This window comes from Dromaius novaehollandiae, chromosome 1 (assembly GCF_036370855.1).
Source record: "Dromaius novaehollandiae isolate bDroNov1 chromosome 1, bDroNov1.hap1, whole genome shotgun sequence".
In the NCBI taxonomy this organism is placed as follows: domain Eukaryota; kingdom Metazoa; phylum Chordata; class Aves; order Casuariiformes; family Dromaiidae; genus Dromaius; species Dromaius novaehollandiae.
In genome coordinates, this window is record NC_088098.1 from 90,586,276 (window position 1) to 90,610,006 (window position 23,731).

Here is a 23,731-nt window from a genome sequence, read left to right on the forward strand (position 1 = left end):
CCCCTGCTCCTCAAGGTCCTGATCAATTAACACTGCCCCAGCTGGGTCAGTAGGTGTTATCTCCCAAGGCCCTGAGGAAGAAGACATAATCCAGACCCCTTAATCAGCACTGTTTCAACAGTGAGAGGAAGCTTTGCTTCCCAAGGTCCTGGCGCCCAAACAGGCCTTATTTCTCAGCCTTGGCATCCTCCCTTTCGGAGAGTGGGGCACAGGAATGCAGACTGCTTGTAACTCCCTTATCTTTCCAGCCCGCACCAGCTCTGAGGCCCTTTCTTACCGAACTAGGAGCGTGGCCTAAGGCTTCAGCAAATTTAGCTACTCATGCTAAGCAAATTCTATCTAAGATAGAAGTTATCCAAATCTACCTACTTCAAACATTCTTTCTGAGCTTCTCAGGGTTGTCTTGTAACAAAGGGATAGTGATTTTGGATGCTGATGTATACTTCGTGTATTGCTTCTAATCCTTCACTAGGCTGCTGATGAAAATGACCGGATTCCAAAAGATTTCAAAATCCCTCATTTAAAGTTGCAGAGGCTTCTAAAATGCATATATGACAGAAGATTCAGAAGAAACACTTAAGATGGTTACATTTTTCCTTTGCACTAAGTGATACAAGAGCAAAGATGACTTCTGCAGCAGTCTGCACCCAGGAAGTGAGAACAGGCTTCAGGAGTCTGGCTGGACTATTGTTCTTACCTCCATTTTGAGGAAAAAGAAAATGCAACATAACATAAGGCCTCATAGTGGTACCCATCATTTAGACTACCCATCTTTAACATACGCTTTAAAATACTGATCTCTGAAGTGCTGTAGTGTCTGCCCAAATGACTAGATACTTAAGGAGAATCTTTCAATTACTTTTTCTTTATGAATATGCAAAGGTATGAAAGCCCTGTTACCCAGCACTTAAAATAGAGCACTGCTTCCCATTTCCTACAGCCATATTTATTCAAATTCAGACAATATTTTGTCACTGGACAGGGGACAGGAAATGCAGTCAAGCTATTTATCACCCCATTTCCAGTTAATGAAAACAAATGTTCAAATTCTGCCATTTCCTGCCAGTATGTTTAGACAGAACCCTTGAGAACAGGGCCTATATTTCTCTGCATTTGCATAGCACCTTAGAGAAGATGTCTTAAGTGCCAACTAGTGCTTGTGGCTATTCCCCTAGTACACATATTAATAGTAACAACACAGACATTTTGATAGGTTAAACCCCCCAAAGTGTTTCCAGTCTTTCAGTGTCAATCAACACAACTGAATCTGGTAGTAAATTGATTCTCACATTCCACTGGCTCCGTTTTTTGTTAGAAATGATTTGTGATAGATATGGTGGAATATATTGATTAGTACTGACAGTCCCAGTTTCCCAGGCGCTTTGTAGTACCGCCATTCCGAAATGACCTGCTTTCCACCTTGTCAATTTTCTTCTGCAGAGCCTGTTATAAATATCTATTCTACTCTGAGTTAGCTTCACTCCCTCCAGAAAACAAAACAAAAGAAAAGGGTCAGTTAAGTAAAATCAGTACAATAAAATAGGTTTGCAGTGTTCCAGAAGAGCTTGTTTTTATTGAGGAATTTTGTGTCAGGGGAAGAAAAGGCACAAAATAAGTTACAAAGACATTATATGAACGGTATGAGGCAGAGGCAGTATCAGAGCTGTTACAAATCACCTAAAAGTTGGCTTACCAACATAGGTTAGTATCTACAAAAGTCTTAAAAGAAAAATGTCTTTCAAATATTCAAAAAATTCAGAAATTATGAGTACTTCCCAAAACGTAAAGACCAACAACATTAATTTTTGACTAAATTAACTTGGACATTCACCTGGGCTTACCACCAACACCTGAAAAATATGTAAAATATTATTGGAATTATTTTTGTAAACTCATTTCACACTTTAAATTTAAAGATTTTGATATTTACCTCGTATACCACTAGTGAAGTACAGCAGCTATGGGTAAAATAGTATACTTATGAAGTACATTAAAAAACAGAATAGGCAAGTAATTATTCTGAATATTTCTACATTTGTTACTATGGCCCCTCATCGATGGCAAAGAACATATTTTAAAATAAGTGATGGACCAAACGGCAGTTCACAGAGTGTATGAATACTACCACTATAAAAGAACTACTGAGAAAAAGCTTGTGCTGTCTTTAATAGTGACTTCTCAGACTAAGATTCCAAAAACACAGACTTTTCAGCATTACAACTGTGACCTAGCAACAGCACACCAAGATGGTTAAAAAAGAAAAAAAAAAAAAAGGAAAAAAGGGGGGAAAAAAAAAGAGGAAAACTCACTTCGGAAATTTGTCAGTCCTTGTTTTAATGTGGAAGGCTCATAACACTCAGTATTCAAGTAACCCAAATTAAATATTGAAAAACATACACCCACATATACCCCATCTATATACAACTGGATGCACTGCTGCAAATAAAAGTCAACTCCCTTGACTTTCTCTTTCCCATTGCTCAACTCTTAGCTAACAAGGACTTTTGATTGTTGGTTCAAATTGAACTCTGGCATGAGAAGATGTAACTATCCAAGTCTGTAAGATGTAGAGACTATACAAAGATTTGCTCTCATGATGATAAAGGGTTGAACAGAGAGAATAAAGTCTACCTCACTTTGGCTGCTCCTCTGGTCAACTGGAGACCTAAATTCTGTCTTTTGAAATCAGTGGGGATACAAACATGTGACCAAATGCAGAACTTGGCTATTAGTATCTGATTATAGCCTTATGAGTTTCATTTACTTGTCCTGTTACAACAGTAACACAAAGGGAATACAGTACCAAGTTCTGTTCACAAAAATTGCCAGCCCTGTACAGTCACTACCTCAACTGACGTTAGTTTCTGGCCCTTCTAAAGGCAAACAAGGATACACACAGGAGAACTCATCTTCGTAAGCGTAAGCCTTTTAACTAAATTTAAAAGGCCTCTAAGAAAACCTTTAAAAGCCACAAGTCATCTTTTCATTGAAGTCATGGATTCCAACATAAATACAAAAAAAAAAAAATTACATGGTTTCCTAAAATCTATTAAATACAAAATAGATACTTTAAAAAAACAACATAAAGAGGTAGATTTAAAGGAAAAAATATCAAAGTAGTATTAGATTCCGGAAAGAAAGGTAGTGCAATAAAAATGAAAAAAATGTATTTGCAATGACTACATGACTTCTACACAAATCTTAACAAGAACAGAAAGAAGAAAAATTGATTTAGAATTTGGAAAGCGACGAGGCTTAAAAAAAATCAATCATTTGGAGGCACACTTGAAATCACAATGACCATAATAAATCGCTTTATTAAGAATCACCAACAGTTTTTTACTCTTTTAATCAGTGTTTGCAAAACCCATTTTTTTTTCCTACAAACTAAAACGTGAAATGCCTGTCTCCCAGTCAAATTTCCAGCCCTTTAAATCATTTTATTTGAACAAAGTCTTATGGATTCAAAAGATGAGATGGATACTTTTTTCTCACTGGACAAGGAGAGCCATCTGCACTCTTTGAAGAAACCTAACAGTTTTGATATTGGAATCAAAGTTTTCCATGCTGCCATACTTTTTGCCTGCCTCCTGACAAAGCAGGCACACTATGAGCAGCTCAGAGGTTTTTCTGGGAAGTAGTAACATGCATGCTAGAGACATCTACAAACCTGTTGTAAATGAGGATTCCTGGACAACTGGTTGGTTCAAGCTGCTGCATTCTTTAAGCTTGCCTTTATGGGAGGACAGTGACACCTCATGGTCCCACTTGGTTCTGCTTTTATGGGAGGACTGTGACACTTCATGGTCCCACTTCACTGTGCTATATATTTGGGAATGAAGATTATATTTTTTAAAGAATTTTTCTGAAGGCAGCCAACTCCCACCACACAACGTTTTATACTTGACTGTCCACTGGCAAACAAGCAGCCATGGTAGCGCTGACTTGCTCTGAATTTTTTTTAGTAGCAATACGATATTTCATCATTTAGCAACACTTCAAACTCACTATGCCTTTTATAAGAATCTGCTGGATTCTATGAAGTTCCATGCAATCCCTTATCAGCAGTCCCTTCTCTTTAAGGCTGGTGAATGAACTAACAGATTCCAATGTGCAGTTTTATCAGCCTTCGAAAGTGAGCTTTAACATGTGCAATGCAAGCAAACAGGCTCTGCAGATTTCTCTACACGGCCACACAGTGCAAAATCTGCATGTTCTGCAAATCCTATACTTTGTCTGAAATCCATCAATTAATTTCTTTTTTTCATTACTGTCTTACCAAAAAATGAGAAATGTTTCAGAAACAAGAGCTACTAAAGTGCACAGGGTGCTGAAAGACAAACAAACAAAGATAACACTCTCTTTGTCCCCTAAAGCTCCACAAAGATGCTTGTAAATACCAGTTTTAGCAGGTCACATGGAAAAATTCCAAGTGAACACAGCTAGAACTAGTTTTGGACCACTGTATTCCAGCAGAAACTCTTTGGCACTTACATCATCCAATCCTATGATATTACTTTATACAAAGTCCCATGTCAAGCTGCTTAAAAACATTTAAAAGGCCTTTTATGATACAGGCACTTCAAATAAATTGGAGCAGAAAAATCTGCTTCCCATTAGGCAATACGAATTTTTTCAGGATGACAGAAGAAACCTTCAGTACCAAAAATAAGATGATATAAGTTTAAATAAATTTGGTAAATTGAGACTGTTAAGATGGTATTTTTATACAGCTCTGTTAGACTTAAAGAACTTTTTTACCTGGATAATTTGAAGGCTGCAGTAGACTGGACAAGGCATTAAAATATTAAGTATGGAATAACCTCATATAAATTTCTTTACTCTCTAGTTTCTACAATTAGATCTCCTACAGAGATTTCCTTATGTAGGAATCTTTCCTCCACTAAATACATCCTGCACTAAGACACAATGAAACTCAAAATACAGCTATACCTCCCAATCTCTTGTTTGGAGAACAGCTGAAGATAGACATTTCTGGCACAGGTGTAAGCAGGTGCCAGGCCAGGCTAACTTCCACCAAAAGACAGTGATACTCATGGGGTTTTCTGACACTTTTATTGCCAGACTGGCAACTTGCATGCATGAATGCCTAGCTTCAGCTGTGTCAAAAAGCATGATTAAAGAAGTTCAAACAAGGATGGGAAAAAGCTATAGATAGCACATCATCCTTCAGCTGAAATAAATTATAAAATACTGACCAAACCTACATTATAAGATTATGCAGAAAACCTCAGGAACAAGAGCTTTAGCCCAGGCCTTTTCATTAACATGCTCTAGGACAAGTAAGCATCTCTGTTCCTCACTTCCACCCTCTTCCTTCCTAGCACACTTAAGGAAACAATGTTCTCTTGCAAACTGCTTTGACACCCTTAGATGAAATATACTGGAAAGTGCTCAGTTGCATTCCCCGTGGTTCTGCCAGGGATAGATGGCCAATCTCAGTGAAGCCATGTGGCCTGTAACCTTGTCACAGATCGTGCACTGCAAGCAGATCAACATGGGGCTGTAACCTTTACAGGCTGTACCATAACAAAGGTGGCAACTAGCTACAATCTGTTCCATGTTAACTAGGTGTCTCTGGAGAGAGGCTGATGTGTTCTTCATTCAGCACCCTGCTCTAAACACCGATTCACCTGCAGCTCTGCTTTCACACAGAGCTTCTCAGTTTGTGGTATGTGAAGGATCACTCACAGAATCACTGAAGTACAGCACTTTCCCAGTCCCTAAAAGCAGATCACTATCTTTGTTTGTTTTCAAGGGAAGAGGCTTAAAAAATAAACATGCCAAATCACTTCCCTGTTCCACTCTTCAACCTTCCAAAAAAACAGCCAGGTCGCAAAATCCTTTAGAAGGCTAAAGTATCACTTCACAAGTGTATCAAACAATCTTCCTACCTTTTCCTGAAGTGAAGCTGGTAAATTAAGTGATGCCTAGTTACACAGCATTCTCCATCAGAGGGCTTAGAAATTTTAATGATTTTAATCATAAGCCATTTAGTAAAAAAGCCGAGTCCAGAAGAGAACTGAAAAGTGCCACATCTATTTTATCTTGATCAAAAGAAAAAGTTGATAAAGTTTCATCATTAAAGCAGCAGTGCTAACAAACTTGGCATTAAAAAGGGAATGAGGAAACCTGTGCCTCTAACAGGACATCCTGGAACCAATGCTAGCTCTGAAAGGAGAAGTTTCAAGACAACACAAACAGCATGAAGGGCATTTCTCCCTATGAGCTAGTATCCACTGTTTTCCCTTACCCTTGCTCTAAAGCACTTCTTTGAATCCACTATTCTTTTCACTGCCTTTGGCTAATTCTCCTCCATGCTATCTCACATGACTTGTCACTACCCATCACTCCTACCTGTATTCATATACCACTTGTGGGCTCTCCTGGTAACAGAATCCCAAACATGTCTCACCAGAGACCATGGTAAGAGCTGACTAATCAGGACTGTGCAGAAGTTTCATCTCTAGCACAATCTCACCAAGTGAGTCAGCTGAAAAGGGCTGACTACTGCAAAAGCAAAGAAATCCACGGAAGGAGTTACCACTTTGGAGGTAACCTAGTGCCTGCACAACACTAGGACCAGTGAACAGCATAGGTTGCTTAGTATACAAAGCTACCCTAGCAACAAGCATGGGATACCACTGTCATGCTTCACTCAACTATAGCAAGGATACTGATCCCTCAGAGTCTTAGTACTACAGTATGCCATAGACAGTGATACATCTAGTGCAGCACCAGCCTCAGCTCTCCAGCAGCTCCTCAGTGCAGATTTACTGTCCAAAACTTAGACTTACTAAGACTGCTTACATATAACTTGAAAGACAGGAGTTCTCTGACCTTCTGACTCAGGCTTTCAAGTAGCATGGCTGTGAGACTCACAACAGTAGGGCACTGTCCAACTGAAGAACTTCTGCTTAACAATAATGCTCCACCTAGATGCAGAATACACTGATCACATGTGCTACAGAACACTTTGGAACATATCTCCTCAGTGAGTGTTACATATGGTACAAGTACCTCATGTTATAAAGCCTTATACTTGCTGGGTAAGGAAAAAAGTGATTCTATAGGAGGCCAGTTTTAACAAACTTCTGAAAAGAAACTAAATACAAATAAGGGATTTGCACTTCAGAGCACAAGTAAGTGGGAGGGCAAGTAATTTTAAGAATCCTAATGCTACATTGCTGAGCTCTGCCAGGAGAGTTTCTCTCCTATAAAATAGCTGAACTAACTGGCCAGGAAAAGTAACAATAAAGAGCCCCTATGGTTGACACAAAAAAGCAGCAGCTGCCCTCTAAACTTCCATAGGTGAAAACATGGGAAAGATTTAAATAAAGGTTAAAAAAAGTGAAGTAACTTTTATGGAAAAAAAAATTGTGGATGTTTTCTTCACACCTGCTTTTGCTATTTTACATATATAATTTATAATACAAAAATGCAGGAGTGGAGACGTGAGTTTCTCTATAAATTGAGGACTGTCACAAAATCCAACTCAGGTCCTGCAAAATGATCTGACCTCCTGATCTGTCACAATATCCTATTGTTGTAATGAAAACTACACTGAAGTATGCCTTGGCATTACCAGGGCTGCCAGTATCACAAATGACAACATAACTGTGGAGCTAGGAAAGCTCACTCTATCTACTGTCCGAAGTGGGACAGAGGCAGTAATCCCATAAGAAACTTGAGGTCAGGGCAGCATGCTAGTACTTCTAGGCTTACCACTGTTTGCTTCTAAGCAAGCATGTTTGATATACTTAGAAACAATCACAACAAAATAAAGAAAATTAAGAGTTATTTTTCTGGCTGTCCATAATTTGAAGTGTGAATGCAAAACTAAACCCCCCTAAAACAGCCTAACTAAAAAAAACCAGAAAAAAATCTTTCATATAGAATCAAGCTTTCCAAGTATTTCCAGGTACCTTAGTTGTGGTAATTTTTTTTTTTTTTTTTTTTTAAACACACAAGAGGGCCAAGATAAGGCAGAAAGAATATCCAGCAGGGTTTAAAAGTGTCCTGCCACCTCCACAAGAGCTACACAACTGGAAAAAAAAAGTGAAGACTGCAGGCTGGAATTCTTCTAATGACTCCTATAATGGTTATTTAATGGAAGTCATCATCACTGAACTGATACGTTGTCCACAAGGACTGAAGTTCCCTACTCTGCTGACAACGAATGCCTGGATCGAGTTCAGTCAAGCAGGAGTACTGCATGCTAGAATGTAAAGTCCCTGGGCTGCTCTCTGCACTAACCAGAGTAGTTGCACTTTGCTCAATGTTACAGGTTCCAAGTGAACAAAGTTCAAGCAGCTTGCTGTAAACTTCAGATGCTGTTTACTCTTATTTCCTTTCAGAGTAAATAAGCTTCCGTATATAACTGGAATAAATTCAATAGACGTAGCTTCTTCGTTTTTATTTTTTAATTAAATCCAATTTTAAGCTAATATGCACAAAAATGGCTAGCAACTCTGACAATGTACTTGCAGACACTTTGTACCACTTTACTGGGAACTCCAAGTATAAAAACTACACGCATTTTATGGAAACCAAACTTAATAAATATCACAGGTGAAAGGATGATGATGACTGTAATCAAGAAAACTTAATCCTTGTAAAAAGGCTTCATCTTTGTAGCTGGCAACATTTCATATGCTCATGTTATATATTTCAAGATCTGACATCCCTCTAATGAAGCATTTATAAGAAGTTCAGTGTGAACGGGAGAATGAAGTTCTCTTCCTTAGCAAGCTCAAGTAACTAAAAAAATGCTGGCTCAAATAGTTTTCTAAGAACTCTATCTAGACACAATAATTTAAAATAAATAGTAGCAGCATCCTGGCAATAACCCCCAAAATGTAGCAGCAACCTATAGTTCTTCATACCACTTCAGAGTCAAGTTTCCTCCAGAAATAGACACAGCTGGTCCACAGAAATATGAGGTATATATTCTAACACAAACCTCATTACATAGGATGTGATAAATACCTCACTTGTGTTCCGCTTATGAAACGATTTCCTCTAAGAGTTTTATTACACTGCAAAGACAAAGAAGTCGCTGGGCTTCAACATTCACGGCAAAGCAAGGGCAAGGTTAAAGTAAGCAAAACTATGCAACAGCAATTCTGAGATGTGGGAACACATGACAAACTTGCACATAAGACAGCCGAAAAAGAAACGCTTGGTGGATGAAAGGAAGGAAAGAGAAGTCAGAGAAATGTCCCGTACGTCTGCAGATTTTATGGCTGTTCTTTCCAGTAGCCCCTCCTTTCAGCATTACTAAGTTTGCACACAGCTCATGACTAACCAGCTGCACCCTGTAACTCTAGACACTCTGTCCGAGTGCAAAAGGAGATACCATATGCTCACAGTTTGCCCCTCCCCTACCCAACATGCTGAAGCCATTTTAACATACAGTTTCAGGAATTAGCTCCCACTGGAGTAGCGCACAGCACATTGTGACCAATTTCAATTCTACAGAAAAAAAAAAAGTGAATGTTTTCAAGTTTACCTATTTATGCTGACTCAAAATAAACCACCTTGAAAAGAAAATACAAGTGTGCGCATTGATGACGTGTCCAAATGGTGGATAATTTCCTAGGTTTCAGAAATACACTATCCCTCCCTTACCATCTCACCTGGCTTCAAACGTAGTCTGTGTATTGTCATTCTGTACCATAAGAATTTGAACGGCTGTCACACATGAAGACCATCAGTGGTATAATGAACCTGAACAGTATTAAAAGCCTTTTCCTAGTGCAGGAAAGACATAGGCACTTGTCCAATTATGTCCCCTGACAGGTGGTTCCCAGTACTTTCTTGTCTTACAGCTGGATCAACTGGACAAGTAAGAAAAGGCATAAAGTAGATCAGTATTTCTTCTTTTCTTTACTTGATCATGTGGGTTTCTTCATCAGCATCATAAAACTCCTCATCTTCACTTCCACTGCCTGCAGAACTATCTTTGTCTCCAGACTAGAAAGAAAAATGAAGTCATTGGTTAAGTGAAGCTTCCAAATGAATCTCAAAACAGTATGCAAACACAAAGCATTATACCTCTGCCGGAAGAAAAAACAAAATAAAAAAGATAGGTCACATTGCTCTAATAAAGCTTTGTAAAAAAGACTTTTATGTGAATCTCAAAATTTTGTGTCTCCCTGGTTCTTCAAAATCTCTTGAAAAGAGATTGGCTTCTACTGGATGGACTCTCTCTGCTCCCCTCATCATTACACTAGGGAGAATACACGCAGGAGAGAAACTGGCTAGGATGGTTCTGAAGTGGTAGTTTACTCAGCTTTCTGACTTTTCCTATTTAAGTCTGAGGTCCCTATTCCCTGGTGACCTACCAGAAGTTGATGCTCTGAACACACAGATTACTTGATTAAAAGCTTTTCCATCCTAAGTTCTCCATGTGTAGCACAGACATTTTCCTATGCAAGTTTCATTTTAAAAGATACCCCTGCAATACTAGCTAAAGGTGTTATAGAAAGGAAAAAACAAACATTACCAGTTCATATGTTCAGACAGCAAACTTCCTATTACAGGCATATTCTACCCCAGCCAGAGTCCTTTTGACAACATAATTTATACCATATATATATATATATATATATATAAAAATATCCAAAAGCCAGCTCCTGCAGCTAAATGATTTCTTTTGGCCAGTGTAGTATTTTTCCATTGACTAATACTATTTATCCAAGTTAAGATTATCTTGCTAATCTAAACTGCATCTAGCTTTAGGATTTTTTTCCAGTACACTTGCATCTACCTTAAAACTTCTGCCTGCCTAGTTATACAGGAGGAGTGAGAGGAAAAGGAAAAAAAAAATCATATTCCTGAGTGACGGAACTATGCAAGCGAAATCTGTAGCTTTAGATTTGTCTTCAGAGGAGTTTTGCTACAGCAATGTGTGTTAACTGCAAAGGAATTTCAAACAGTTTGAGCACTAAGAACCATCAGAAGATAAAAAAGGGATTCATGTTATGCTTTTTTCTGGATTTCTAAAATTATTCAAGGAGAGTAAGGCTATCACTGGATCCTGTCCAATTTGAACATTACATTCATGTATGTAAACAGGGACAAAACCCCCATTCTGGGCAACCAGAATGCATGTTATCTTGAAGGTGGTACAAAAGGACAATGGATTCCACAGGGGGAATTCAGGGTATGCCAAATAAATTCTACAACTTACTTACAGCAGCTCCACAAGACATCTCCACGGCCTTGTCAAATAGGGTTAATGTTTAACAGCTTTCCATTTTCTGAATCCTTTCTTTGTTGGTAGCTTTAAAATAAATCCCTAATGCGTCACACACACTCCAGATGTAACTTCACTGAAGTTACAGTATTACTCCTGGCCCAAAACTGGCTGTTTTTGTTTCGTTTGGATTCAATCATTTGAATCCATCTGGGGGAAAATGTTCCTGAAGAGCATTCTCAATTTTTTGTTTCTTTTGTGGATCTTGTTGAGGTTAGGATTTTTAAAAAGCCTGCAGAAATTCAAGGAGGGAAGATTTGAACCTGAGAAGACTCCTTGACATAAGTGAACAGAGTTGTGTGAATACTGATAGGCAGACAATACTGGTTACCCCAAAGGCCTGTACTGACCTTATTTGATTAGAAAGGAAAATAAAGTGTGCTTTTCCCTCCTCTCAGTTAAAACATCTGCGCTGTTTGCTAGAATTGTTTCTGATTAGTAAGGTTAAGTTGTAATAATGATGTAATCATGGAAATAACAGCTGGTGTAAACTTGATGCAAGTGTACATGATGGATTTCTGTAGCCAGCAAGAATGTGGTGCCATAGCACATTATCCAGTATGGTTAAAAGTGCTTATAAAATGTGCACATAAAGTAGATAAAGGACAAAATTAATGGTTACAGGGCTGCCTCTTTCCAGCTTTCTTAACAGGAGCTTTTATCACTAAATTGTGCTGTCCTGCTAAGAATTATTACAGCTAAATTTGGTAAACAAGGCAACATGTTGAAGCCTTTGAAAGGAAGCAACTGTTCAGATTCTGGAAATAAGTTTTACTCTGCCTCTGATTTCTGTGAAAATAAATCTATGACTACCTGTGAATCTCAGACTGCTTCACCAGAAACAAAAGTGAAAGGTATTACAGGGATCCTGCCTCATCTCAATCTAATGAGACAGGCAATACTCGATTTGGTAAGACTTGCCCTTCAAGTGTTCTGATCGCTTATTCAATCTTTATCAATCCTTTGATACTTAGAATTTGGGAACCAGGATTTAACATTAATCCCTTGCCTAAATTCAAACATCCACTTCCAACTTCATAGCTACTTTTTTCTATTTCCACTCCATTCACAAAACAATAATGAAAAAAAATCCACAGAACTGGAAGAATGTACACACCTCAAGGCGTCCAGGAGTTTGACAACATGATGTATAAAGTCATGTGAGAACCCAACGCTCAAGCAGATCTTACTGAAAAACATCCTCTTTCCATATTTCTTTATGCTTATGCCTGGGGGTTTTATAGGTACAGCATTTTCAACTAATCTTATTTCCCAGAATCAGTAGTGGAACAGATCTCAGAGGTTAATCTAGCTCTAACCCATTTAAAGACTCTCCAGGATAGACCTAAAAACTGCTACTGCAGAACAGCCAGTGTAGATCAGAGTAGAAATACAGCATGCTGCCTCTAACAACAGTCCTTCATAAACAGGCTTCTGTCTTTTTTAACATTTAAGACTTTTCAGAAACTTCAGTGGTCAGCTTTGCATGAAGCATGCTGCAGCAATCCAGTTTTGAGATGAAAGATGCACAGATATCAGTGTCCTTTATTCCAAAGAAAAAAAGATTGTAAGCTTTTGGCCTTGAAGGGATGAATTGACCCAGCTATGTTTCAGCCTGCATTTCCAGATAACATTTCAGATCTGATGGTAAGATTACTGAACTATCTTCTGCATCTCCTTGGGGCCTATCATCCACAGGCCAAGAATCACTGTCCTAATCTAGTCGAGTTAGTGGCATATACAAGCTGACAGCTGAAATAAACACATTGGAGAAGTACAAGGAAGAAAATGAATATACCTGTGAGCCATCCAGTGCTTGCAATGACATGGCTTCATCACCCAGTCTCCAGTACGAGCATACCTGCAGGTCTGAAATTGTTTCTAACAAAGGGCTGTTTAAAGTCTCTGGCAGCAATAAACTTAAAAGCCCAGACAAAAGACCAGTCACTCCAAACACGATGTATGGCAGAGACCACTGTACAGATTTCTGGAAACAAGAACAGAGATAGTTAAATAGAGGTTGGTTCCTTACAGTTCATAGTGCATATTCAAGCACCTAACCTTTGTAACTATTCTGTCAGGCAACTGCAATGAAAAAAAAAAAATTCAGGAATGTAATAAATCATTACATTCTTGAAACCTTTGTGTTTATCTTTATAAAACAACTTACTACTTATCTTACTGTTTCTTACCAATCTATCAATTTGATCTTATTGATACTTTTAGAGCCACACAGATTTTGAGATGGATTTTAAAAGAAATGCCTGATAAATTTACACACTCAATTCTTGCTGACAAAACTTACTTTAAAAAAAAAAAAAATCACTTTGCCTGTACAGAAAGGAGAGAGAATACAGAATCATAGCCATGCTGGTTGGAAGGGATCTCTGGAGGTCATCTAGGCCAACCTCCTGCTCAGAGCAGGCCTACAGACAACACTAGACCAGGTCAACTATAGCTTGTTTAGGCAAATACTGAAAAACTCCAAGGATGGAGATGCCCCTCTCCAAGCAAACTGTTCCAAGGCTGCACTAAGCTTCCTCGGGGGGTAAGGTGGGGGAGAGATTTTCCAAATTTCCAATCTGTAACCCCCAAGCCACAAACTTGTGGCCATTAATCCTTGTAGAACCATTTTCTGCTGCTGAAAAGAGTTTGTCTCAGACCAAATGAGTGCAGCTTGCTCAAGCTCTCCTCTTAAGTCCTGTGCTCTAGGTTCACAACCATCTTGGCTGCCCTCTACTAGACCCTCCCCAGTCTTTCCACATCCCGGTACAACTGGGAGGGAACTTCATCTGTGGGCCACGTACCTCCTGATGTAGCTCAGTGTGAAGTTTGCCTATCTGCAGTTGAAGTTTGCCTATCTGCAGTGAGAGGACATTGCTGGCTCACATTTGACTTGTCATCCATCATGGCCCCCCAGGTTCATTACAGCATGGCTGCTACTCAGACAGTTGGCTCCCAGCCTGTACTGACTATGGGATTATTCTGCACCACAAGCAGAAGTTTGTACTTCTCCTTGTTCACCTTCAAGGTGTTTCTGTTGGCACAGAAGGTCCCTCACTATTCAAGCTCTACTATTCAGTGTGTCAATCACTCTCCCCTATTTTGTATCATCGGCAAATACGCAAAGCATGCATTCTGTCTCATCATCCCCTTGTTACCGGCCACCAACCAAACACAGAGACTTTGTAACTACCCTTTTAAGCCTGTGATGCACAGTGTTCATACCCATTTACTATTCCTTTCACCCAGCCCACACTTCTTCAGCTTCCAAACAAGAATGCTGTGCAACACAGCATCTAAAGCCTTACAAAAGGCTTCCCTGCTCTCTGCTTTATCTTTATCCATGTTGCTTTCTGTGACGAAATGGCTGGCTATCAAGCTGGTTGAGCATGGACTGAGCTTGGTAATCAGGAACAGCCAGCATGGATTTACCTTCTTGGCCTTCACATTGCTTGGAAATGAACTCCAAGAGGTCATCTCCCAAGATCTTTCCAGGGACAGAGTTTGAGCTGACCAGACTGTAACTCCCTCGATCTGCATTCTTACCTTTCTTAAAGATGTCTAAAGCATTTGCTTCCGCCCCGCCATTATCAGAGACCTTCCTCAACAACACTTATGATGGACAGTAGCCTCACAATCATAGCCAGCTCTTTCACCACCTGTTGGGGAATCCTATCCAGTTCCATGGACTAGAATACTTTCAGCTTCTCTAAGCAGTCCTTAACCTATTGATCCTCCACTGTTGGCTGGCCCTCTCCTTCCTGAACTGTGATGGTATGCATGGAGGTTTGGGGTCAGGCTCTGCCTGTGAAGACTGAAGCAGAAGTGTTGCTTTTGCCAGTCAGCTAATGCCATCTCATCCATCAATAGGTTGCCTGCCCCATTCAACAACAGGCTCAACATTTTCTCTGTGTTTTCTTTGGCTACCAGCATACTTGGAATCCCTATTTCTTAACATTTATACTCCTTGCTAGTTTCAGCTTCAACTGAGCTTTGGCCTTCCTATCATCCCAGAGAGCTTTTATACTCCTCCTTTGATGCCTGTCCTTGTTTTCACATGTCTTGTTACAAGCAAAACTACAGTTGGGAAAAGGTGTGTGCAAAAATAGAAAACCATCTACAGTATAGGTCCAAAACTTGCACGTTTACTTTCAGACAAACAGTAAAGCAGGCTCATTTCAAAAATCCAAGCATTTTACTGTCTCTTTGTTAAAAAAAAAAAAAAAAAAAAAAAACACACAAAAAACCCCAAACCTCATTTTGTATAATAAAAAGCAATTCTGACTCAAGAAAATAATAATGGGCTGTGATCAAATAGAAAAGCAACATTTCATCTCTTATACTATCAATTAACTTTTTCCATTCTCACTCTTTTCATAAGGCCCCCAGACAAAATTAACTGAAAATACATTAAAATAGTTGAAGAAATTCCAAAACACAGAAATATCTATTTTTTTCCTCAAATAAATATCCATTTTTTTTAAACCAGATTTATCTCATTTTCATGGAACCCCCTCAGACATGATGCTCCAAGGTTACTGATTCAGATCTCCTACAGTGCCAAATCTCCACTAGATACAAGGTAATGCACTCCAGACTGCTGCATAAAAGCAGCCTATTAAGTCTCCCAAAGAGATCTAAGTGCTCTCACCTACCTCACCTTTCATTCTACAAATCAAAAGGCCCAATGTGCTTGCCTGCTCTCTTGCTAGACCTCTGCCTGCAGTAATAAAATGGAAGATGACACAGAAGAAAGTTATTCCAGATAATATCTCTGTCACATTAAAGGAAGTCTCACTTGGTTTGCATAAGCAGTTTGAAACTGGGCCTTTATTTTACCTGCATACACACACGCCTATAAACATAGAGGGGAAATAATTTTATGGTTTTGCTTCATCCCCAGATTTGGTTCTTTGCCTTGAAAGGCTACCGTGAAGTTTGTGCTCTGAAGCCCTGCATGGAACTCATGTCTCCAAAGCAGTATCTTCATTCATTCAAAGATATAATGCTTTGCTGATAACTATAAACCACAGGTAGTCAATGAAGTGTAGCAACAGTAAAGCTAGTAGAAGCTGATCCTTTCTTCTCAGAAACATCAGTTACTGAACCTTTGTGCTTTATCATCTGATGCAGCAAGTCTTTTAACTGTTTAAGTTTTTTCTTTTGCTGTTGCTCACTTAGGGTTTAAAATTGGAATCACCATCTTAGTATCTTGAAATGACAATACTGTTGAAGTACAAAGGCTAAGTGCCAAAATTCTTCTAGGGCTAAAGCATCTTCTGAAGTAAATGATGGCAATTTTGTCAAATTACACAGATTACATCTCAATGTCTTTGGCCTACCACAGTACTGTCAAGTCATAGATCTTAGATTAAATACACAATTTATCCAAATATTCCCCTCTTCTGCAGGTCTCTGATACATGAGAGCCACAGAACAAAAATATACATAAAGTAGTAAGTTCAGACAAACCAATGAAGGGACGAAAGGAGCAATTATTCCACCAACACGGGAAAACATGGAGCAGGCACCCATTCCAACATTCCTAAAAAGAAAATGATAACCATTTATCAATGGTATTATTTTTTTAAAAAAAAAGTTCTATCAACAAGAAAAATATCAGTCATGACTGATCCCATTAACTGGCAAAGAAAAGAAGTGAAATGCAACTGAAAGTATTCCAAGACAGGAATAATACCTATACTCAGTGCTTAAAGAGAAGCAAAAGTCCCATGGACATTCAGAATTCTAACATATGTACACACTGAAAGAGACAAAAAACATGATTCCAATCAAAGCATCTCATCCTTTTCTGAAACCAAGAATGAATTCCCTTATCCAAATCATATTAATCAGCAGATTTGCTCACCCATGAAAAACACTATAGTACACCTTCACTGGTGGCTGGTCATCAGTGGTCATATCTGGGGAAAAATACCTAGGAAAAATTGCACCAGCATAATAGATGCTTTTGCCTACTCTGTCACTGCAAGCATGGGGCGGTTTTGCCTGTACCAAATGAAACCTTACTCCCTTGCTCACATATGCCTATGAAGCATCAAGTTACTTTTACAAAGCTTATTGACTGGTCATCTTCAGTGTTGCTGGTTAAATGAGCATAAATGTTGAATAGGATTGTCTAGCTTATAAAGCACTGAGAAAGTCAGGGATGTCACTCATTAAAAAAGAAACACAAAGATCTTCACTTGCATTACCTGATCACTGTGGGATAAAGTTCCGATGTGTAGATGTAAACAATGTTAAATGCAGCACTGATTGTCAGTTTCCCCAGCAAAGACAGGGAGCGACTGTTCACCACTGCGAACACTCCTGTGTCTGATAGAGAAAATGTGACCCTTGTAAAGAGCATACAGAAATGTGTCTTAGTAATCATTTCAATCACACAACAGTATGGAGTGAAAACGAATCTACTGAAGAGCTTGCTATGACAGCCAAGCATTTTTCTATTGAAAACAGTATTTGTCAGAGATGATCTGCATCTTCAGGAGAACTCTCAGAACTCACAGCAGTGAGACAGCAATGACAGAAGTCACCCAACAGAAGTAGCCCAACAGAATTTATATTCTGTGTCCAGGGATGCATTTTCTTTATCCATGCAATCATATTGTACAAAGAGGAAAATTCTCCATAAAAGTGAAATGTAACTGAAAAAGAATATTTCAAACTCATGGCAGACTTGTCACTAGCCTAAAATTGTTTGCATTCCATTAAATATAATCCAACAGAAAAAGGCTGGATTAAATAACTGAACAGTCCTGAAGATTACAGTACTGAACTAGCGTACAAGACAGAAAGGAGAAACTGACTTTTGCTTTCCTTCTTCTCAGTGTGACGATCAGTGACATTTAATTTTTACATGTTAAAATCCTGCATTAAGACTCTACTATAATAGCAATTTTTAGAAATGTAAGATACAAAAAACATTCTATAAGATTACCAAAAGCTGAGAAACTGAAACTCAGGATTTTGAGAAACTAGAAAAACACTAAACTAGTTCTGTTGGCAAACTGAAGACAAGACTAATGGTTATATTTTTTGAAAGCAACCAAGTTTCTTAGTGACCAAAGCCCTATTCAGTGTCACCTTCGTACTGTGATAACATGCTTTCTAATATGATTACTTAGGAAGAAAAACAAAGGATAGGAGGATGCCATACAGAATCATACCAAATATCCCATCCCACTCAGAGTTTTGTCAGGATGGACAATGTTCATTAGCTTATACTAAATAAATCAGAACACAGGCTTGCTGCCTACCAAGGAGGATTACAGAATAATCTGTTACTGCTTCAAATAAATCATGCTTCGTAGACAGACAGGTGCTTGCTTCTGGCCTGCTAGCTGCTTTGTTTCTTAAGGCACTTTGCTCTAGGCTGACTTTGGCAGTTCTGCACACAGCTGGTTTCGCAGGGTCAGGCAGTTTGATCCTCTGAAGATCCCTTTCTTGTTATGTGTTGCAAAGGGAGCTTGAACTGAGATGCAAAAACTACTCAATGAGTGGCACTAGGCCTAACAGGAAAATCTCTGAGGGTCTGGGCTCTAGCACCTGGAATACATTAGGAAATTTGAGTTGTACTCATGAAAAAAAGTTTTACTTATTATATTCATTTACCATCTAAAGTAACTTATGCATATTCTCATTACCCAAATAAACGTTCAATCTTTTTGAATCATGCTGGTTTCAAAAGATGTTTGAAGCATTTTTGCTCCTTACAACGGGTGTTACACATGTACAAATATTACAAGCTGAGATTAATTTATGTGCTTTGGTTTCAAAAGAAAAAAGTGTTCACTGTACCTATTTGTGTTTCTATAATTTTAAACATCTAAAACCAAGAAATGAACATTAGTGTGTCTTTGGAAAAAAGACACATTTAATTTTATATTTCTTAAAGACCCTTTGGTTCAGAAAATTTCCAAAACGCTCTCTGAACTAAGTGATGTAGCCACATTACTAAGAACATAACCACGTACTTCTTGAACCTTGCAGAGCAGTGAGGAAAACAGGGAAACCTGCCCAAAGATTCACTTCTTAAGATCTTTTGACATCGGGCTTTCACCTAGAGACATACGCACAATTGCATGGGTGCTGTTGACACTGTTTGTTTGGCTAAAGAGAGATATCCTAAGCAACATCATTCTTAGGGATTAAGCCGGAAACATTGGAAAGGAGTGACTGATTTGATCAAACAATAGAATAGAATTCAGAGACAAAAGCTCAAATCCAAACCTTTTCAACAGCTTTCTTTAAGGTCTTAGGAAGGCTGCTTATTCTTTCTATGACTTAGCTTCTCTGGCTTCAAAATGGAGACACTCGTGTGTCATAAGCCAGCCAACAAACTCTTAGACTGTAGGATATGTTTACAACTTCTTACCAAGTACTCCAGAAAAAAAAAGGAAACATTTACCTTTCTTTTCAGGAAGAAACATGACAATAAGACAAGCCAGTCCTCCCAGGAATAGAAATGCACTCAAAGTTCGCTTTCGACCAAACCTGATGAGCAAGAAAGGATAACACATACTTAAAAGTTATTCTGTGGAATAGACTCAAGAGTCTATTCTACATTACATCTGCAGATTGCAGAGCAATGACTGCTCTAAACTTATGTAGTCTTGTTATTTGCAGTTGGAAGGTGCCAAATTCCATCTCCCCAAAACACTTCCTTTCTTCCATAATTTTTAAACAAACTTCTACTCCTCTCTTAATAAAATCAGCACTACGAAAGCTTCATGCAGTGGCTGACAATTCCTAGAATTTTGATTTGCTTTCCACTGTGTGTGCCTGTGTGCTAAACTGGTCAGGGGACAAGCAGAGAAGAGACTGGGAAGTGAATTGCATTAAAATGAGACACAAGAGTTCCATGACTCAGGAAAAGGCTAAAGATCTAAATCAACAGTTCTGCTCACCTACTAGAGTACAGAGCAGCTATTACAGGACACCACACAGCAGTTTCAGTTGGGTTTAGTTGCAATAGCTTTGACTTAACAGTGAGAGTGTTACAAGACAGAGGTGGGAAGAATGCCATCTTGTGTTAGCACGGAGTCAGCACCACTAAGCATGACTGATCTAGGAGAATCAGCCTCATCTTTGAGCCCAACTAGATGATTAGTGAATGATAAAGGAACTATTTAGAATAAGAAACTTATTGATATAAAGATCTATAATTGGCACTTTCACATAAAAATGCATTTCCCCAGGAGGACATAATGAACTAGCTACATTGAAGCAGGAAGCCCCAAACGATGGAAATAAGCTAGGAGATGCAATATGCAGGAAACTTATCTTGAGGGAAAAATGAGAACAAAACAAAACCCACTCTGAAGGGGTTAATGAAATTACATACTTACCATTTTTGGTTAATCAAGTAAATACAGATTGGGTATGCTGGGATTTCTATCAACCCGGAAAGGGCTAAATTGGCATAAATACTTCCACCTAAGTCACCTGCATTAAGGGTAAGACCATAGTAAACCAAGCTGCACACAAACCTGTAAAAGAAAAAAAAAAGAAAAAAAAAAAAAAAAAAGAAAAAGAGAGAGAGAGAGAGAGAGAGAGATTGAGAGAGAGAAGTAAAACCAAAGCAGCAGCTTTGCCTGTTAAATCAAGGCACTGGTCTGGCACAATGCAGTATAAACTACATTTAGTATTTTAGGAGATAGGTCTAAAAAAGTTTCTATACAAGTGTGCAATGCTTTCCATGGGAAGAAATCATTTGTCTTAACATAGAGCCAACTTCCTTACTCAGTTAAACCTAAGATTATACTTAAGATGTAGATACATAAACCAAAATGAAGTTATAATATGATCATGAGTACATGATTTGACTTGAAAAATTGCTCCTTTGTCCTTTGTTTTATCAGGCTTCACTTTTGCCCATTCTTGTCCAACTATGCGTGATCCCTTTTTCAAACATATTAGATGACTTCTGCCTTCCTTTGACTTCTGCCTTCCTTTAATTTCTATACTCTAGTCCAGTTTTTATTAATTCTCCACCTCTGATTTTCATTTCTTTTGTAACTCTCAAACTCATATTTAAGGAACTTAAAAATCATCTATTCTACACTAAGCATTTGGAACAACAAAAATATCGCTCTACGTTGTCTGCTGACAAAATAATGACACTTTTTTTTCTTTATAAAGACCTCTTTCCCAAGTATAAGTGTTATAAAACCAGCTATATAAACAGCACTGTCAGAGGACTCACAGACCATGTTATCCATTAGGCTTATTTTAAAGTGGCAGCAAAAGAGCTCAGGGTTAGCATAGCTACCCAAAACAAAACGGACACTTTTGGAGAGTTATATTTTTGACACTGAGTTTAGGTAGCATTACGCGGTCTTCCGCCACACTACAGCAACACTTGGTAGCACCTTCCCTTAAAAAAAAGGAAAAAAAGTTCACGCTCTTTAGATGATGTAGGCCACCCACCTGCTAATGTGCTCCTTACATACATAATTGAGTGAATAATCCAGGTGACTGAAAGTACTGACACATAACCTTGGGCCAAAGAGTAGGACAGCATGATTAATCTCAGCAGCCTTTGGGGGTCAGAGAAGCAGAGGTAGTTCTCAACTATTTTGAGGCTTGAAAAGCATGGCAGAAATACAAAGATAAAGTACCTGAGGACTACATTGTAAAAATGCCTTCAGGTTAGAAATGCACTACGGAATTATTATAAAACAAAGATTCTTTTTATGCACAGTGTTCCTAATAAAGATTGAGACTAAGTATGACATGCAGGATGAGTTGATTCTCAGCAACACTTTCTCAAAGACTTTAAGAAGCAAAAGTAGCACAGCTGGGCCTACAAAGTATTTCAAGTACCAAATGAACATCATGATCAAAGTGCGTCCCAAGAGAATCCTGTATCGGAACAGATCCAAGAAGCTGCCGGCCTCTCTGGGACTCCTCTCTGCTGGAAGTTTTAATGAAAAAGTGCACTTCTGCTTGCGGTTCCTCTTTGCAATGAGGTAGAGGGCATCTTCTGCTTCACTCAGCCGACCTTGTGAATATAGCCAGCGGGGGGACTCTGGAATGAACCTGAAACACACACATGCACACACTGCAGAGAGCTTTAGGGCCCTTCTCTTCTACAAGGCTGGACTTGCCTATGGAAATAAGGCTGAAATGTGTTTCCATATAACAGTATTTTTCAAACAGCACTTCAGGTTTAGAATTCACTCATTAAAATACAAAGAATGTTGTAAGGAGAGAGAAGAAACATAAGCCTTATAATTTCTTGGTATCTAAGTTTTTTACATACATTTATTTATTTTGCTGGATATTACAATACCACAAATTACAACATTATTAGGACTCTGTCTTAGGGGAATTCAGAATTAAAGAGCCATCACATGACTAAAAGTAACCACAGGATGCTTTTGTAACACTAACTGGTTGTCTTATCTTTCTCACATTCCAATATTGTCCTGAGTTCCCTCCCGTAGACAGCAAGGCAGCAGCTGCACAAAGGCCACGCTCTTGTTCCCATGTGCAAAGTTCACTTGATAGGTCTATACCTCCAACACTGCCTATAAAACAAAATCATCTATTATTTTCAGATTCCCAGAACTAACTTAAACTTCAGCCTTTTGACAGAAACTAAGATTTTTGTCTCTGCCCAAAGTGGCATTCTTCTCTTAAATTTAAAGAAAAGTGATTCCATGCTTTTACAAAAAGGGACTTTAGAAAGGAACATCTTTTCTGTGCCATGATTAAAAAAAAAAAAAAAAAAAAAAAGTCAAGTAACATTTTCTCCACAAAGTGACTTTTAAGTAATGTGGGGAGGGAGAGCAGTGTGAAATTTGGAATCAAAAATCCTTACTTACAGTAAGATGGGCCTCTGATCACAGTTTTGAAGTCCTAAGCATAAAACACTTTAAAAAAATTTTTTTTACATATCATAATCTGAAAGCTTGGGGCCTTTTTAAAGAGTGGGTTTTTTTTTTTTTTTTTCCAAACACCACTGTTTTAAGTTTTGAAATTTCAGAAGTGTCAAGCCTGCTTTCACCAAGTAAACAGGCTCTAAGATCTCTCCCTGGCAGATATGTATTTTGATGCTTTCTTTGGAAGGGTGTGTTAACTTTTTAACAAAGAACTCTATTCAGAAAATTAGTTACTGAAGTTAAACATGTTGGAAAGAAAAAAGCTTTAAGTTTAAACACTGCCTAAAATTCCTTTCTTCTCTCAATTACTGAGTTTTTGCTGTCAGGAAGTTTTATCTAGAAGCCTATGAGAAAGGAAGAACACATCACATCACATGGCTTTCAATACTGAAGCCCACAAGCATGAAAACCCCACTCCCAAATAAAGAAACTTTCTTCCTATTCTTTCCTAACCACCAAATTCGGAAAATAAAATAAAATAGAGGGAGCTGCCCTTTTTTCCTTTTGCATGTCACCTTTAAGACTGTATGTACAACTTTGA

At 38.5% G+C, this 23,731-nt stretch overlaps 2 protein-coding genes across 3 annotated transcripts in view; both read right to left on the reverse strand.

The window, feature by feature from the left end:
• Positions 1 to 9,737, reverse strand: part of MAB21L3 (mab-21 like 3) — a 38,538-nt gene extending 28,801 nt beyond the window's left edge. Inside the window, exon 1 of the mRNA XM_064519981.1 lies at positions 9,660 to 9,737. The gene's annotated coding sequence lies outside the window, so the exon portion shown is untranslated. The remainder of the gene's footprint in view (positions 1 to 9,659) is intronic.
• The window catches only part of SLC22A15 (solute carrier family 22 member 15), a 43,903-nt gene continuing 21,716 nt past the window's right edge, over positions 1,545 to 23,731 (reverse strand). For both annotated transcript variants that reach the window (XM_026110563.2, XM_026110562.2), the window contains exons 6-12: positions 22,130 to 22,345; positions 20,653 to 20,793; positions 19,713 to 19,798; positions 17,500 to 17,620; positions 16,757 to 16,829; positions 13,080 to 13,268; positions 1,545 to 9,996 (exon numbers count right to left, since the gene is read on the reverse strand). In XM_026110563.2, the coding sequence (XP_025966348.1) occupies positions 9,910 to 9,996; positions 13,080 to 13,268; positions 16,757 to 16,829; positions 17,500 to 17,620; positions 19,713 to 19,798; positions 20,653 to 20,793; positions 22,130 to 22,345 (913 nt within the window). In that variant the 3' untranslated portion in view covers positions 1,545 to 9,909. The remainder of the gene's footprint in view (positions 9,997 to 13,079; positions 13,269 to 16,756; positions 16,830 to 17,499; positions 17,621 to 19,712; positions 19,799 to 20,652; positions 20,794 to 22,129; positions 22,346 to 23,731) is intronic.